The 15,565-nt window shown below is 55.2% G+C and overlaps 1 protein-coding gene across 1 annotated transcript in view; it reads right to left on the bottom strand.

Annotated features, from left to right (window-relative positions):
* Positions 1–2,404: 2,404 nt before the first annotated feature.
* The window catches only part of CPNE2 (copine 2), a 31,936-nt gene continuing 18,775 nt past the window's right edge, over positions 2,405–15,565 (bottom strand). Inside the window, exons 12-15 of the mRNA XM_007466819.1 lie at positions 13,494–13,545; positions 11,944–12,077; positions 4,187–4,423; positions 2,405–2,834 (exon numbers count right to left, since the gene is read on the bottom strand). Of these exons, the coding sequence (XP_007466881.1) occupies positions 2,727–2,834; positions 4,187–4,423; positions 11,944–12,077; positions 13,494–13,545 (531 nt within the window). The 3' untranslated portion in view covers positions 2,405–2,726. The remainder of the gene's footprint in view (positions 2,835–4,186; positions 4,424–11,943; positions 12,078–13,493; positions 13,546–15,565) is intronic.

Raw genomic sequence — 15,565 nt, 5'->3', positions numbered from 1 at the left:
TGGAGGTGATTCAAGGGTAAAGGAGCCTTTTAGTCAGATTTCCAAGTTCACTTTTCATCCTACTGTCCATGTGCAAGAACCAAATAGCAGCACCAAGGCTTGGTTTGTTTTTATTGAAATACAGTTGACATATAACATTAGTTTCAGGTGTACAATGTAATTATTAAATAATGGTATATATTGTGAAATGATCCATCACCACACATAGTTACCAAAACATATTTTTCTTATGATGAAAGTTTTTGAGATCTACTCTCTTAGCAACTTTCAAATATACAATCTGCTGTTATTAACTATAGTCACCATGCTGCACATTACGTCCCCAGGACTTAACTTATCTTGGTTTGTTTTTTAAGTGGTGATTTGCCTGGTCAGGAGTTCAGGACATTCCTTTCCCTGGTGAACTCAAACCAGCTGGGAGTAGAAGGCTTGTTTGACTGATCCACCCAGCCTCAGGCAGAGAAGGGGGAAGAAAGATGGCTGGGTCTGCTCCCTCGTGCAGCTGTGAAGTGGGGGCTGCCGGCACCACACTGAGGTAGGTGGTCCATAGGAGTTGGAGCATTTATGATGGGCCCTGATGCAAGGCAGGGAGTCTACCTTAACCCGGCCCAGTAGATGTCAGTCTCCACAGCTTCACCAATCTGGTGAATTATTCCCATGGAGGGGTGTAAGGGAGAGGTCTGCATCAGGTGTTGCCCCAATACACCCGTCCCCTGAGGGGCTTAAGGAGGGGATGTGGGGCTGGGAGGAGAAGGCCGTTCCACTATAGAGGCCTCTGGTCGATCAGAACTTGACAGATTCTCCCAGGCTAAGTTGGACACAAACTTCCCTGGATCTGACATCCAGCTAGACACTTCAGCTATGAAACGGGAGGGCAAAGGAAGCAGTCATGTGGTGTTATTTCAACCATCACGCAGTCTTGCAGCTATCCTGAGCAAGGGCTGGGTGTGAACCAGAGGAGGCAGATGCGCTGGTCCTGGGTTTCTACCCATAGTGCCGAGCTGGCCTCTGGGCTTCTGTGCTGTGATTTCCCAAAGGTCCCTGAGGAAATCACGGCTCCCTGCAGTCCGGCAGCCCTCTCATGAGAAGTGAAGGTGTCCCTCGAGGATATTTCAGCTGGCTTTTGGTGGCCACGGAATCAGAAGAGGCATTGGAAGCCTAGGATACAGATGTCCCTTGCTTGCTCCCACCAGATAAACACCGGCTCCTGAGCTTACCAGGCACCTGGAGCTAGGAACTTGCCTGGCGCACCAGCCAGGTCTAGCAGGCCACTGGTAAGAATTGCTGACCTGGGAGAGTAGGTCGAGATGTCTGACTGCCCAGTTTCATTGGAGGGGAAGGACAAATTCAGCAGCAGGTTGAGTAGAAGACTCCCTTATAGTCATGGGAAGACATTCAGTGCAGTGGAACAAGTGTGGGCTCTGTGGAGTTGGCCAGACCTGGAGCTGAGTTCTGGCTCTGCCTCTAATAGATTTGATTAGCCTCTCTGCTTGTTCCCTCATCTCTGAAATGGTCACAGGCAGGGGCTGGTGGAAAAGTTCAAGATTATGCCTGTAATGTGCTTATTAATATGTGAGTTGTTGGTTGCACATGAGCCTGTGGCAAAGGGGCTGACTGGAGCTCTAAGGAGGAAGTAGACAAAAGAGAAAGATGTGCTCTTTGGAGGAGAGAAGGGAACAGGCCAGACGGCTGGGGTTTCAGAGATGCGTCACCTAGCTGGTTTCGTGAGGTTGGGCCCAAGCCCAGGGTGGGGTGTGTGATAGAAACCAGCGGCTGCTGCAGCAGGGACAGAAGCAGCCCTGTTCAGCATCCTAAAGCCAAAGAGGCTTTCACATACTGCAGACCACAGGGTGTACTCCAGTGCCTGGGAGACCTGCAGGAGGAGCACATGGATGGCAGCGACTGCCACTGCTGTGGTGGAGTGGGGTACGTAAGACAGCATGGACCACGAGGAAGAAGGGTGGGGCACCATGTGCTGTTGGCTGGGCCAGCATAGGCTCTGCTGGGGCCTAGAAGGCTGGGGAGGGACCGTGCATTTCATTGCCCCACAGATATTTATTGAGCATGTATGATGTGCCAAGTTCTGTGCCAGTTTAACAGCTGCATTACTGTTTGTGTGGAATGCACGTCCCCAAGTAGAAGTGATTATACCAATTTCACAGGCTTGCTGGGGGGAAGGGGTTTTCATGTTTCCTTTCCCAGATCAGTGAGCCCATCAGGTCCCAGCTGAGGAAGGAGCTGACACAGGGACATCTGAAACTCCTTTATTACCCTGAGTATAACAAGTAGAACACGATCACAGTATTAAAAAACAGAGCAGGAATTAGGTGCAGGCTACCACACAGCATGCACCGGGGACACATTCCTTTGAGTCTGCAGCTAGTTACTTGGAAAAAGCCAGTTATGATTGTAAAAATTTTATTCTCTTTAATAACAATTCCACTAAAATTATACAAAGTACATTCAATACTTAAGAGTGGCAAGGGTGGGGAGAGGAGAGGAAGCCAGTTTGGCCTGGAAGTATCATCAATCGACTCCAATAAAGGAAGCCCAGCTGGGCTGGAGGAAGTTGGGGGTGTGGAGGTCTGGTTGTAGAAAATAAAAATGTGGATCAGTTTAAAAGAAAAAAAAAAAAGGCCACCCACAGGGAAGCAAGGTGAGCGTGCATGTTCCTGGGGAGGGCGGGAGGCCCAGCCGGCATGCTGCTGCTGGGTGAGGGCTGGCACTCAGGCGGGCTCCGAGTTGGTGGGGGGCAGGTTTTTATGCTTGAAATACTGAACAACTTGTTGGGGTAGCTCTGCCAGCACAGCTTTCGCCAAGGTCTCTTTTGCCGCCTGCAGGGTAGGGTGGAGAGAGGAGAGAGAAAGGATCACTGGATGAAGTGGTGAGGGGCACCATGCCCAGGGAGCTAGTACAGAAGGTGTCCCTGGAGGACAAAACCAGAGCAGAGGACCAGAGCTGTCTAAAATTAGCGTTCCTCAGCCCAGCCCAGGCCTGAAATCCCACCCTTAGCAGTGCTTTCCTTCATGTTAAGTGTAACTCTTACCTGAGCACTCGAGGTGCCTAGGAGTAACGTTTCAGGATAAATCTGTCTATGGGAGGCTTTTGGGGGAAAGAGATGGTGGAGGTGAGCTGCACGGCCTACTCATCTGGCAAACATTTCCTGAGCACCTTCTTGGCTGGTATTAAGGGGTTGTGACTGTCTGATTCACTGCTCGGCACCCAGTCACAGGCTGGGCACACCAGGAGCTCGTTCAGTGTCCATGCAGTGCCTGGGTGACCAGCACCCAGCATTTGTCCTCAGGAAGCTCACGCTCCAGAGGAAGGAACTGAACTAACTCAGGCAAACCCAGAGGGTACTGGGCAGAGATGTGAGCACCAATGGTTACAAATCGGAGTGGCCAGTTCTTGCTGGGACTGGCTCCCAGGACCTGAGCCACAGCACCCTGAGGCTTACAGCTGAGGCAGCTGAGGCCAGGAGGAAAGGTCAGGGACTTGCCCAAGGCTATACAGTGTGCCTCTCCTCAAATGAAAGCTAGGCCCCAGGCTGGCATCTGACAGACTGCTCCCTCTGGGGCTGTCTGCGGGCCCAGCTGCAAGGATAGCAACCAGGAAGCTAATGCCAGCCTCCTTGTAAGCAGACCTGGGTCACCTGCAGATAGGACCAGAGCCACCTCCAGGAGCAAGGGAGGCCACCAGTTCCTCCTAGAACGGCCCTCAGGGAGAGGAGGCCATCCTAAGATGGGCCCTGTTTTCCACCTGAAGCGAGGCGGTTGGCGAGGTTTGATTTCCTGGAAAGCCCCTCATGCCTCTGGGCCTTACTCTCATCTCTCTCCTGGAATGCTTTCCCCCGCATGGATGACGCCGACTTCTGATTCAGGTTTAGAGGGCAGGTCCTCCGGGAACCCCTGTCCTGGAGCCCCGGTCTGGACTGGGCACTACTCCCTTGAGTTCTGTCAGCTTGCTGAAGCAAGTGCTCATGCAACTGTCATATGGCCTCACCTGGGGGCAGGGCCTCGCATGGTGCCGGGCGGGTAGTAGGCTCTCAGGAGGTACGTAGTCAACAGAGCTGAGGGTAGAGGAGCCTAGGATTGGGCAGACAATCCCAGCGCCTTCATTCTGGATTATTAACTATGGTTACTGGGGTCCTGTAACCACCTCTTCCCCAGCCCGGGCCCACACTCACGTTGCGGAATTCTCGAAAGGGCACGAACTGCACGATATCGCGAGCTGCCTCCTCCCCTGTGTGGGAGCGCAGCGTGCGGTTGTCCCCGTCCAGGAACTCCATGGCAGCGAAGTCGGCGTTACCCACGCCCACGATGATGATGGACATGGGCAGCTTGGAGGCCTGCACCACGGCGTGCCGCGTCTCCTCCATGTCGCTGATGACACCGTCCGTGATGATAAGGAGGATGAAGTATTGCTGCGGAGGGGGTCAACAGGCACTCAGCACAGCCCTCAGCCCCCGGCCACCCTTCCCCTCCGTCCTTTCCCAATCTCCCCAAACCCTCTGACCCCTGGGAGGAAGGTGGTTCGTCTCCCCGAGCTGTTGCTGAACCCCAGCCACCTCCCTAGGCAGCCACCTCTCAGTGCTTGGGCCCTGTAGGCCTCTCCTCCGTCACAGCTGGAAGCACAAACTGCTCTCTTCCTCCTGCCCTGTGTAATGTCAGACTCCCCAGCTTGGGGGTTTGAGAGCCCCGGACTCCAGGCCTGGCTCTGACAGTGGCTACACTACGGGACTCTGGGCAACTGACTCAACTCGCCGTGCCTCAGTTTCTTCGTCTGCAAAGTGGGAATTCCTGCACCTCTCAAGGAGACAACGCCGGCCATGTGGCAGCAGCTCGGTAATCGACAGCTGCATCTGTGGCAGAGTGAGGCCCACAGCTGTTGAGGAATATGCATTCTGGCTTGTGGACTCTGGGAGCAGCCTCCCCTTCTCTGCTCCACCTTCACGTGAACACCTGTGACACTGCTCGTTCCCCGTTAGCACAGCCGGCCTCAGAGACCCCTTGCAGGAGCTAAGCAGATCATCTAGGTCAGTGCTTCTGGGATTGTGGAACTCTGCTGGCAACAAGCAGACCTGGAGGCACACCACAGACAGCATCAGTCACAGTGGAAAGGGTATTGGTTTTTTGGTGTTTTTTTTTTTTAAGATGTTGGGGCTAGGAGTTTATTTACTTATTTTTGCTGTGTTGGGTTCGTTTCTGTGCGAGAGCTTTCTCTAGTTGCAACGAGCGGGGGCCACTCTTCATCGCAGTGCGCGGGCCTCTCACTGTCGCGGCCTCTCTTGTTGCGGAGCACAGGCTCCAGATGCGCAGGCTCAGTAATTGTGGCTCACGGGCCCAGTTGCTCCGCGGCATGTGGGGTCTTCCCGGACCAGGGCTCGAACCTGTGTCCCCTGCATCAGCAGGCAGATTCTCAACCACTGCGCCACCAGCCCAGGGTATTGGTTTTGCAGTGGTCTGTGAATTCTACAAACTGCATCCAGGAGGAAGTCTCAGTTTGGTGCTCATGTGTCCCTCTTGCTAACCTTCCTTATTAAAAAAAGAGAAAAGGCAGGAAGCTCAGAGCTCCAGGGACAGCAGTCTCTAGGTAGCCTTTGATACCACTCTGCAGCCTGGTGTATTTATTTTTATTGTTACTCTCTATGGCAAGTGTTAAGTAACTTTTCCCTTACAGTGGGCTATATATAGTTTCTTTATAAAATTATTTACATGAAAAAAAAAGAATAATTAGTGTAGGTGACAGGTGGCCATAGCATAGACTGCGGAGGTGGGGACTGAGTGGATGAAGTTCAGGAAATCTCACTGGATGATCTGTGGGCAGAAGCCCCAGCATTCCTAGCTGCCTAAGACCTCATTTTCAACTTGGCTCGGTGCTTAGCACCCTCTGGCCCCTTTTTGGGGAACTCAGTTTTCCCCATACATAAGATGAACAGAAGAGCCCTTGTGGCCCTAATGTTCTCTGTTTGGGGCTTCTGCCTTCTCTTCTGACCCTTCTGATTCTCAGGAGAGGAAATGCGGACCCAGACTAGTCAAGGTCATGGAGCTAAAAGGGGCAGAACCAAGCCAGCCCCCAAGTCGTCATTTGGCCACCTTCTCACCCAGCAAAGCCGTTTGCTCCCTGGGAAACATACAGAGACCACAAGTTCAGCCATCTAGGATGCCTAGCTCTCCTGCCTGTCCCCCAAGCACAACTTGAAAGGAATGTGTGGAGGTACGAATGCCACCATCCTAACCCCCAACCCTCGACAGCAGTAGTCCAACTCCTCCTGAACTGTGACTTTAAGAGACCGAAAGCTTGGCTGGGGATGGGTACCTGTTGCTATGGAGATGGCAGCCCGAATTCCTGTAGTGGAGGGCTGCTGCTGCCAGTCCCCATTCCTGGGGTTGAGGGGCACCTCATAAGCTCATCCAGACCCTTGTCCCCTCATAGCCCACCATCATTCTAGCCAGCACCCCTTCCCTAAGTGGCCCTCTAACCCCACTTCCATCCCACCAAAAATAGTCCCTGGCAGTATTTCTGGGGCACCTAGGCTGGCAGGAGGGAGGAAGGCATTGAGAGGCCTAGCAATGAGGACAGAAAAGAATACTTGGCCTTGGGTGACAGGCCTCACCACTCGGGTGGGACTGGTCTCCAAGCCCCCTCCAGCTCAGATGGCTGTCTCCCACCCTCCTCCCCACATGGCCCTCTTGGCTCTCCCTTTCCACCAGCCACTTGTCTACATTAGGAGACTTGGAGCACGCAGGCCGAGGCCTCCCTCACAGCCTTGGAGCCTTCTTCCTCATGGCCTGGGTTCCTGCAGAACAGTAGGCACCAACTGAAAAGGTGAGTCACAGTGGTGGTGACCACATATGCTCCGTGTCATCCTCACATTGGGATTCTCCTTTTGGAGGTTGGGGAGACAGGCTCAGGCTGAGAGAGGTTCAGTGACTTGCTCAAGGAGTCACAGCCAGGAATGGCACAGCTGATATTCAAGCCCAAGCCTTAACTCCAAAGTTAGGGCTCTTTCCACAATGGCAGCAGTGGCCAGCAGCTGTCTCTCCAATAGTGGGGCCTGGCAGGGAGAAGCGAAGTGCCTCTGACAAGTCCTAGGCTTCATGCCCATCCCAAGCAAAAATGGGGTTGTCCAGTAGCCTCTAAGGTCTACTGCAACCCCAGGGGTCCACGATCCCATCCCCAAGACAGAGGGGAGGTGGCAGCGGGTCAGGGGCTGTGGAAGGGGAGAAAGAAGGGTGGAATCAGGCAGGAGGAGGTGGGAACGGCCTCTGCTGTCCCCATGGGTAGTCCTGGTCTACCCTACCCCAAGCTTTCCCACCTCCATGCCTTTCCTGGTTTACTTCCTTTTGCCTGGCGTACCCTCCCCAGCCACAGCTCCAAGACCTCTCTGAGCGTCTACTCCTCCATCCCGAGTGGATGTGAAGGCTCCCCCAAGCCCTGAGCTCTGCTTTCGCTGCCAGCGATTACCCCTTGGGGCAGGCTCCTCTGGATACTCCTCTCCCCACACGCCCTTAGAGCTCCTCAGGGCAGCCCCTCCCCTCACACCTCTGCATCTCATGGGCCTGGCACCCTGTGCGGGCTCCATAAACACAGCCAACTGCTGCCAGGTTGAACCCAAACCCCAAATTTCCAACACATTTCAAGGACAGAGTGTATCTAGCATTTACCCAAGAGGTTCTTCAGGCTTCTAGGGCTGTAAATTGCCACTTCCCCTAATGCATTTAACATGTGATTTGATTTATAAGAAACTGACTTGACCACAACAGTTCCAGGCAGAGTCCGGGGAAGCTGCACTCATCCCTAGCTTATTTCTGAGAAGTTGGCGCTGAGGGCCTTGGGGAGTGGAGGGAAATTTCCAGGGTGCTGGCTGCTTCCCAGTTCCCCCTCCACTATGGCACCAGTTGCCTAGGTAGCCAACCATCAATGGGCCATGGATGGGAAGGCCCAAGTCACATGGGTCAGAGCAGAGGGAAGGATGAGGCCCCACAGTAGGAGTCCCCTGGTACCACCCAAACCTCTTAATACCTTTCAGTGACTCCCCACTGCCCTTAAGAGAAAATCCAGATTCCTTACTGGCTTCAAAGGCATTTGTGGGAGCTGGCCTACCCACCCCTCTTACATCACACTCCTTCCCTTAGTTACACCACACACCATGCCTCCAAGCCTTTGCCTATGCTGTTCCCTCTGCCCAGGACACTCCACACACGCACACACATACACACCCTTTACGAGACTAACTCTTAAGCATCCTCCAAGTCTCAGCTTGGATGTCACTTTTCCAGGAAGCCTGCCCTGAGCCCTCTGGGTTAGATGCCACCTTCATAGTCCTATAATTCCGTCATCACAGTTTTAATTGGCTGGCATCACAGCTGCTGTTCCTGGCCTGGCTCCCCACAAGACCACAGGCCCTGGAAGGGCAGAGGCTATGGCTTGCGCATCATGGTCTCCCCAGTGCCGCAGAGAAACATACGCGGTAGAGATGAGCTGTGTGAATGAATGGGAGAACACAGGCCTGCCTAGAGGGATGCTTCCACCATCTGCTCTTGATTTCCTGTGCGTGGGTGTGCATGTTCGTGTGTGGGGGACAGGGAGGATGAAGCCACACAAGTGTTTCCCAAAAAGCAGCTGTATGAAAGCATCAGGTAATGCACAAATTATTTCCTTTTGCTTTAGGCCTACATGGGCTCAGCATCACCAAATGCCAGCCCAAGAGGTGTCCTAAGAAGATTCATCCGGTCACGTTTATTAGGTGCTATTGTGTGCCAGGCGCTGTGCTGAGCAATTTGGAGGCCGAGCTGGTTGAATCCTTGCAATGCTTCTATTAGGCAGGTACTGTTCCATCATCCTCATTGTACAGGTGAGAAAACTGAAGTTCAGAGAGCTTAATAAGCAACCTGCTCTGGGTCACACAGGAAGTGCAGGAGCTGGGGTTTGAACCAGGTCGATAGGCCTCCAAACCTTGAGGCATCCCCACCTTCAGTGCACGGTGAGATGGACGGAGTAAAGGCAGGAGGTAGAGAATTATCTGTATCTTCTTGGACATCAGAGTAGGAGAGGCCAGTAGAGACCCCTGGCTCGCCTCCTGCAGCCCAGAGATGTTGGCCCAAAGTCACACAGCTGGGGTGGGTGACAGCGCTTCCCCAGGGTGAGGGAGCCAGGGAAGGCTGCCTCCTCAGGTTGGGAGGGCCTGGTCACCACGAAAGCGGCTGGGGTACTGTGAGGATTAGGACTTGTTCACAGAAAGGGCCCAGTTCTTCCCTCTGGAGGGCCCTCAGCAGCTGTTCCACAGAATGCAAAGACACCCTCCTGGTGGTCCCCAGGGCCCAAGCCCCTCCAGACCTAGGATCCAGCAGAGACAGGCCCCTTCTCCCCAGGACCTCATCTCCAGCCCAGTCCTGCCCCTGCCTGCCAGGTGAAAGAGCCTGAGAGGAACACTGGCCTTCATTCCTGCCCCGCCCCATTTTTTCCCCTTAAACAAGAATGCAGGCTCCCTCTGAAAGCTGGTTCAGGCAGATAAAAGTCTGGGCGGGACAATGGATTCCTGCTCCGCCCCATTTTTTCCCCTTAAACAAGAATGCAGGCTCCCTCTGAAAGCTGGTTCAGGCAGATAAAAGTCTGGGCGGGACAATGGCCTGTCTGGCTTAGGCATCCAAATGGTGTGCAAGCTGAGGGGCTGCCCCTCACTCTGCCCTCTCCATCCAATTCTAGCCCAGCACCCCAGGAATTTAAAAATGCCACTCCCAGGTCCTCCCCACTTGTTGTCCCATTCAGATGGGCTTACTTGTCCCATTTCATAAAGGAAATAGGCTCAGAACAGGAAGGGACTTGTCTCAGGCCCTCAGCTGCCATCACCAAGACCAGGACTAGAGCAAGTCATGCTCCCTGAAGCAGAAATGACCAGGACCATCTTCAATCTGACATCGTGCACTGACCTCCATCCCTGGCATCTGCCATCCCCTCTGCCTGGGGGGCTCTTCCCAGAATGCTCTGCCACCTGTCCTTCCTCATCCTCAGGTCTCTTTGGGTGCCAGCTGTTGTGTTATCACATTTAATCCTAACACCACCTCCTTAAGGTAGGTCCTATTAGTATTCCTATGGTACAAACAAGGCTCAGAGAGGGTAAGTTTACCCAGGTCACCCAGTGAGGGACGGGCAGGGGCTGGATTCAAACCCTGGCAGGCTGACCCCAGGACCCCCTTTCCCACAGACCCTCTGCTGCCTCCCAGACAGACCACACATACCCTCCCCAGGCTGGCCCTGCCTCCCAGGCTGGCCCTGGTGTGCTCCTCTCTTTCTCATAACCTCCCCTTCTTTTATCTTTGTCTCCATCTTCGGGAAGGCAACCTCTACCTCAGTGACTGAGCAGGTGCCTCCCTCCTCTGGGCAGTCCCAATGGGACCAGGTTCCTTTCCTTCTGAGAGAGGCCCTGGCTGAGTCACCTCCTCCCAGCTCCTCGCACAGTGCACAGCACACAACAGGGGCCAACTTAAATCCATCCGTTCCCAGAACACGAGCGTCTGCCACAGCATAGGCCACCAAGTAGATGACGGACAACACACAGACACAGCCTGGCCCTGTGGGGCTGAGAGGCCAACCAGGGAGACACCCAGTAGACAGAAACGCGGAGTATGTGACGGAGATGTTGCCACCATCATCAGAGTCCAGACGGGAATAAACAGAGAAGGCAGGAGATAGGTTTCAAGTGGGTGGGCAAGGAAGGCTGCAGGGAGGTGGCGTTTGAGGGACACTGAGGGATGGGACAGAGCAAGCCAGGGAGAGAGGAGAAGAACCTCCAAGCAGAAGACGGCAGAACAAGGATCTGCTGGGAGACAAGCTTGGTGTCTTTGAGGAATAGGAACAAGGTCAGTGGTGGAATGGTCACAAGTAAAGGAAGGGGTGTGGGGTTGTGGGAAGGAGAGGCCAGGAGGGGGTAGGATCTGATGTGCACAGTTAAAGGACCCTCTAGCAGGAGCATGGATAGGAGGGGCAAGAGGGGTGAGGGGACGGCCGTGGTGTCCAGTGAGAGATGACAGTGGCCGTGGCAATGGGGAAGTGGGCGAGTTGAGGATAGTATTTTGGAGGCAGAGTGAAAAGGACAGTCAGGAAAGGACTTCAGCACTTGTGCAGCAACCCTTTCCTTCCAGGGGAGGAGGAAGCCTGCACAGGGGCAGCGGCTGTGGCGGTGGCTCGGGGGCCTGGTCAGGTGAGAGTTGGACCCACGTCCCAGCCCGGGCTCCACCACCCTAGGGCCGGGTGCTGGGTTCCCAGACTTGGCTCAGCTCCTCGCAGCAGTAGCCCTGGGGCAGGGGCTGGTGGATGGCAGGCGAGGTGGGCAAGGTGACACTTGGTGACTCCAGCACTGGCACTGGGCCTGGAGCTGGGTGCAGGGAGAGGACCTGGGATGCAGCTGCCCAGGATGGCCGTTTGCCATATATTCCAGATGCCACACAGCAGCCCTGGCAGCCTCAGGCTTGAGCCTCGTCACTGAGCACCGGACCCGGGCCATACGGTTCCAAACCCTTCAGCGTGAGGTGGCAGCTGCTCTAATGGGAACTAGGTGGCCCAGAGGGTCAGCCTGAGGGCTGCAGGGACTACAGTCTCCGGGTTTCCCTCTGCCTGGAGGCACTTCCCATTAATCACAGCCCCATTTCCTACTAAGCACCGAACGAATGGAATTGCTGTCTGTCCTGGAGTCTGTGCTCCAGGAATCCAGAGCCAGTCAAGTTGAGCTGCTTCCAACCCCCTTCACATCCCTGCTGGTAAACTAAGGTGGAGAGGCCGGGGCTCACCTAGGAGTTTAGAACAAGGGGAGGCAGAACATCTAGCTCGCCAGGCAGCCCCACAGGTAGGTAGGGTAGGAAGAACAGACCTCCATCTGGCAGGGAAGGGCCCAGCCGGTGCCAGCCCTATCCTGCACGTCCACGCCAGTGATCACCTACTCACCATGGCTGTCTGCTGCTGCGTGGCTTGGGCCGCAAACCGGGCCACGTGGTTGACGATAGGAGAGAAATTGGTGGGACCGTAGAAGCGGATATGGGGCAGGCAGGCCGAATATGCCTGGGCGATGCCGTCCACGCCTGCCTCGGGGAGAAGACTCTGGATCAGCCAGGTCCTCCCTGACCCTGCACCCACTTTCATCCCAATTGCTGCCCACCCCAAATGCCCCTGCCGTGGCCAGTCTGGGCCCTGTGGTACTGGAAGCTCCAGAGGGCAGGGCCAGAGTGGTGTAAAGTAAAGAGCCCTGAACGTGGAGTCTGACCTGAGTTCCAATGTCTGCCTTTACCACTTCTTAGCTGTGGGATCTGGGGGAAGTTATTTAAGCCTCTTTCCTTGTCTGTCAAGGAGACTAGTAATCTACACCCTCGGGAAGCTGGCAGGAGGGTGTCCAGCAGGCTCCTCCCAGAGAAGGGGCGGGCAGAACCTGCGGTGACACTTTGGGGTCACAGGGAGCCACCTGGAGGTCCATTCTGGACACGCTATGGCTTCTCAGGGTTGCTGGGGGGACTGAGATGCTTGCATAGCTCTGCAGACAGTAGGTGCTCTGTAAATAGCCACCGTTACAAGAATACCCGCCCCTGCTCTGCTGTCCTGTCCAGAAGGCCTCTGGCCAGAGATGAGGTCGACCAATCTGAACTTGGATAAAACATCTCAGCAGACCTGCTCCAAACCAGACAGGCCCCAGCAGGAGGACAGGGCCACGCTTTCAGCCAACAGAGGCAGAGGCCCATGGCTTCTGAGTTATAGCATCATCCCCATTGTGGTGACTTGATGCATTTCCCTTCCAAGTACAAACCTGACCCAGCTTCAGGGATTCCCAGGGAAGGTAGATGCTACACCCAAGGCAAGTCCTAGGCTGAAAGCTCTCATGGTGTCAGGAACCACCCTCTTCCATACCCACCTGGGAGCCCCTTCTCTTTCACTGTTTCTTAACTGACTCTGGGAGGCTCAGAAGTCCTCTTAGGCCTGGGGCAGGGAGAGCACAGACACCACTTCCGCTGCCTGCCCCTCCCTCTTGCCCAGCACCCCCGCCCAAGCCATGCTCAATCCTTAGGTGCCAAGGCTCCCTGTGGAAGGTGGGGAGAACAGGGTAGGGCAGGACAAGAATGGGCCCTCCCAGTGAGGGCAGAAGGGAGGTGAGAAGCAGGTGTGTAATTTGCTGCTCTCACCTCCTCCTGGTCTACGCAGGGCTTTCTGTCAGCACTTCCCTTAATTCTCACCTGACCACCCAGTGAGGTGAGCAGGTGAGGAGGCAGAAGCCCAGTGGGGTGCAGTGATCTCTCCGAGGTCACACAGCCAGAAAAGGGCAGCAGCTGGCCTTGAATCCAGGGCCACCTGACTCCAAATTCCAGCTTCTCCCCATCTGCCACACTGAGCAAGTGCAAGGGGAGGGGAGAGAAAAGAACAGAAACCAGTACTCCTCCCCTGCGTCTGCCCAGGGAGATGGCCAGGCCTGGCGTAAACCCAGGGCAGATGCAGGTGGGCTTGACACTCACCTGAGCAGAAGGGGTTGGTGGGGTTAAAGTTGATGGCAAACTCATGGGAGACCTGAAATGCAGAGAAAATGATGAGCTGAAAGCCTCCTGGCCCAAACCTGGGCCCAGGCCCACCTGCCGCCAGGCAAGGCTCCCTCTGAGGGAACCTGGCTCTTTGCCACCCTGACCCCAGGTCAAGGCTACTGATACCCCTGCATCTGCTTTCAGCTCCACTGCTGGGTCTGACCCACAGAGAAGCCTAACCACCCTCACTTAGTAACAGAAGAAACAGAACCTTCCACACCACCCCAATCTCTTCCGGGGGGGGGTCAGGGCTGTCTATGCCTCCTTGCCCCACTATAAGAATCCCTAGGGACTTCCCTGGTGGTGCGGTGGTTAAGAATCCACCTGCCAATGCAGGGGACTCAGGTTCAAGCCCTGGTCTGGGAAGATCCCACATTCCGCGGAGCAACTAAGCCCCTGAGCCACAACTACTGAGCCCATGTGCCACAACTACTGAAGCCCACGCGCCTAGAGCTCAACAAGAGAAGCCACTGCAATGAGAAGCATGCGCACTGCAACAAAGAGTAGTCCCCACTCACCGCAACTAGAGAAAGCCCACAGGCAGCAACCAAGACCCAAAGCAGCCGGGGGGGAAAGAAAGAGTCTCTGAGTAGGGTGGAGATGCATCTGAGGGTGGCGGGTTCAAGGAGCAGTTGGAGTGCTCCCTCGTCACCTGCTTTCACTGTGGTGGGGCTATAACTAGAGTTTCACTTCTTCGGGCCTTGAGTGCTTTCCCCCATCCAACTAACAAGCACGAGTGCCTGGAAGGGAGCCCACCTTATGCCAGCGAGCCAAACTGGGGCTTAGCTGACAACCCACTTAGAGTTGGACTGGGGGATCAGGAAGCATAATGGGACCAGAAGGGCAGGGAATAGAGAGCCCTGTCCCAGTTCCTGCAGACCCAGCCCCTAGCCCGGGGGCATCATCAGAGGCTGACCCTGCACACTCCCGGATGTCGCTGGCCTACAGAGGGACTGATAACTAGACCCCATTCAGGACTGTGGGTCAGACTTCGGTGGCTGCAGAACCCAGGGCCTCAGGAGAGGCCAGAGCTCAGATGGGAGGACCACCCTCCCTCCCCTGCTGCCTCCGTCAAAACCCCCACTTGGCCCCTTCCCTGTGAACCGTGTGCCACAGTCTACGTTCAGGGCTTTGCTAGCATCCCCTCACTCCTTCCTTGCAACAATCCAACGGAGGAAGGCCTGGTATTACTCCCTTTTTCTGATGTAAAACCGAGACAGAATGGACCAGAATGTTCCCACATTTACTGAAGGGGAGAGTTGGGACTAGAACTGAAATCAGGCTGCCCCCTGAGCTCACAATCCATAAACCCACTAACCCGAGAAGGTGTTCCTCTCCTGAGGAGTTTAAATGGGAGAGTCAAGAGATGTCCAGGGGGGGAGGGACCCCCCCACCCTCGGAGGCTGGAGGAGCGCTCCAGTCCAGGCGCAAATCCCAGGCAGACGCTTTAGCTCCGAGACACTGCAGAGGGGTGCTGGGAGGCCCTACCAAGCCCGACATCCGCATTTTACAAGTAAACTGACTGAGGCCCAGAGAGGGGAAGCCAGGTGCTGAGGCCACACAGAAGAACAGACCTGACGCCCAGGCCCCTCAAGCCTGGTAAAGCGGTTGGGCCGCTGACCTTGGGGAGCCCTCCTGGGCCAAGACGGGAAGGACTCAGCAGAGGAATTCACCCCAGCACTGCCCTGTGCCTGGCAGCCTGAGGCGAAGACCCCTACCTGTTCAGGGGAATGGGCTTTTCTGTTCTTTGCTCCCTCAGCCCTAAGTGCTTGACATGGAGCCATTCCCCTGATGCCCCTCTTGGGCCCTGTTCCTGCCCAGGGGCCCTTCTTCACCCTGTCCCCAGCCCAGGCTCCAGGTGTGGGGGCTGGAGGTCCTTGTTGCCATGGAAACTTCATGAGCCTCTATAGTGACTAAGAGGGGGGCTTGTAAAGAGGGGGCTGAGAGAGGAAAATGGTTGCCAGGGAAACAGGCCTCCCTTGGGCCAACAACTTCCTGCAAAATCAGAT

This window comes from Lipotes vexillifer, unplaced genomic scaffold (assembly GCF_000442215.2).
Source record: "Lipotes vexillifer unplaced genomic scaffold, Lipotes_vexillifer_v1.1 scaffold130, whole genome shotgun sequence".
Taxonomy (NCBI): domain Eukaryota; kingdom Metazoa; phylum Chordata; class Mammalia; order Artiodactyla; family Lipotidae; genus Lipotes; species Lipotes vexillifer.
The sequence above is the reverse complement of the archived record's forward strand: the minus strand, read 5'-3'. Positions and strand labels throughout refer to the sequence as shown.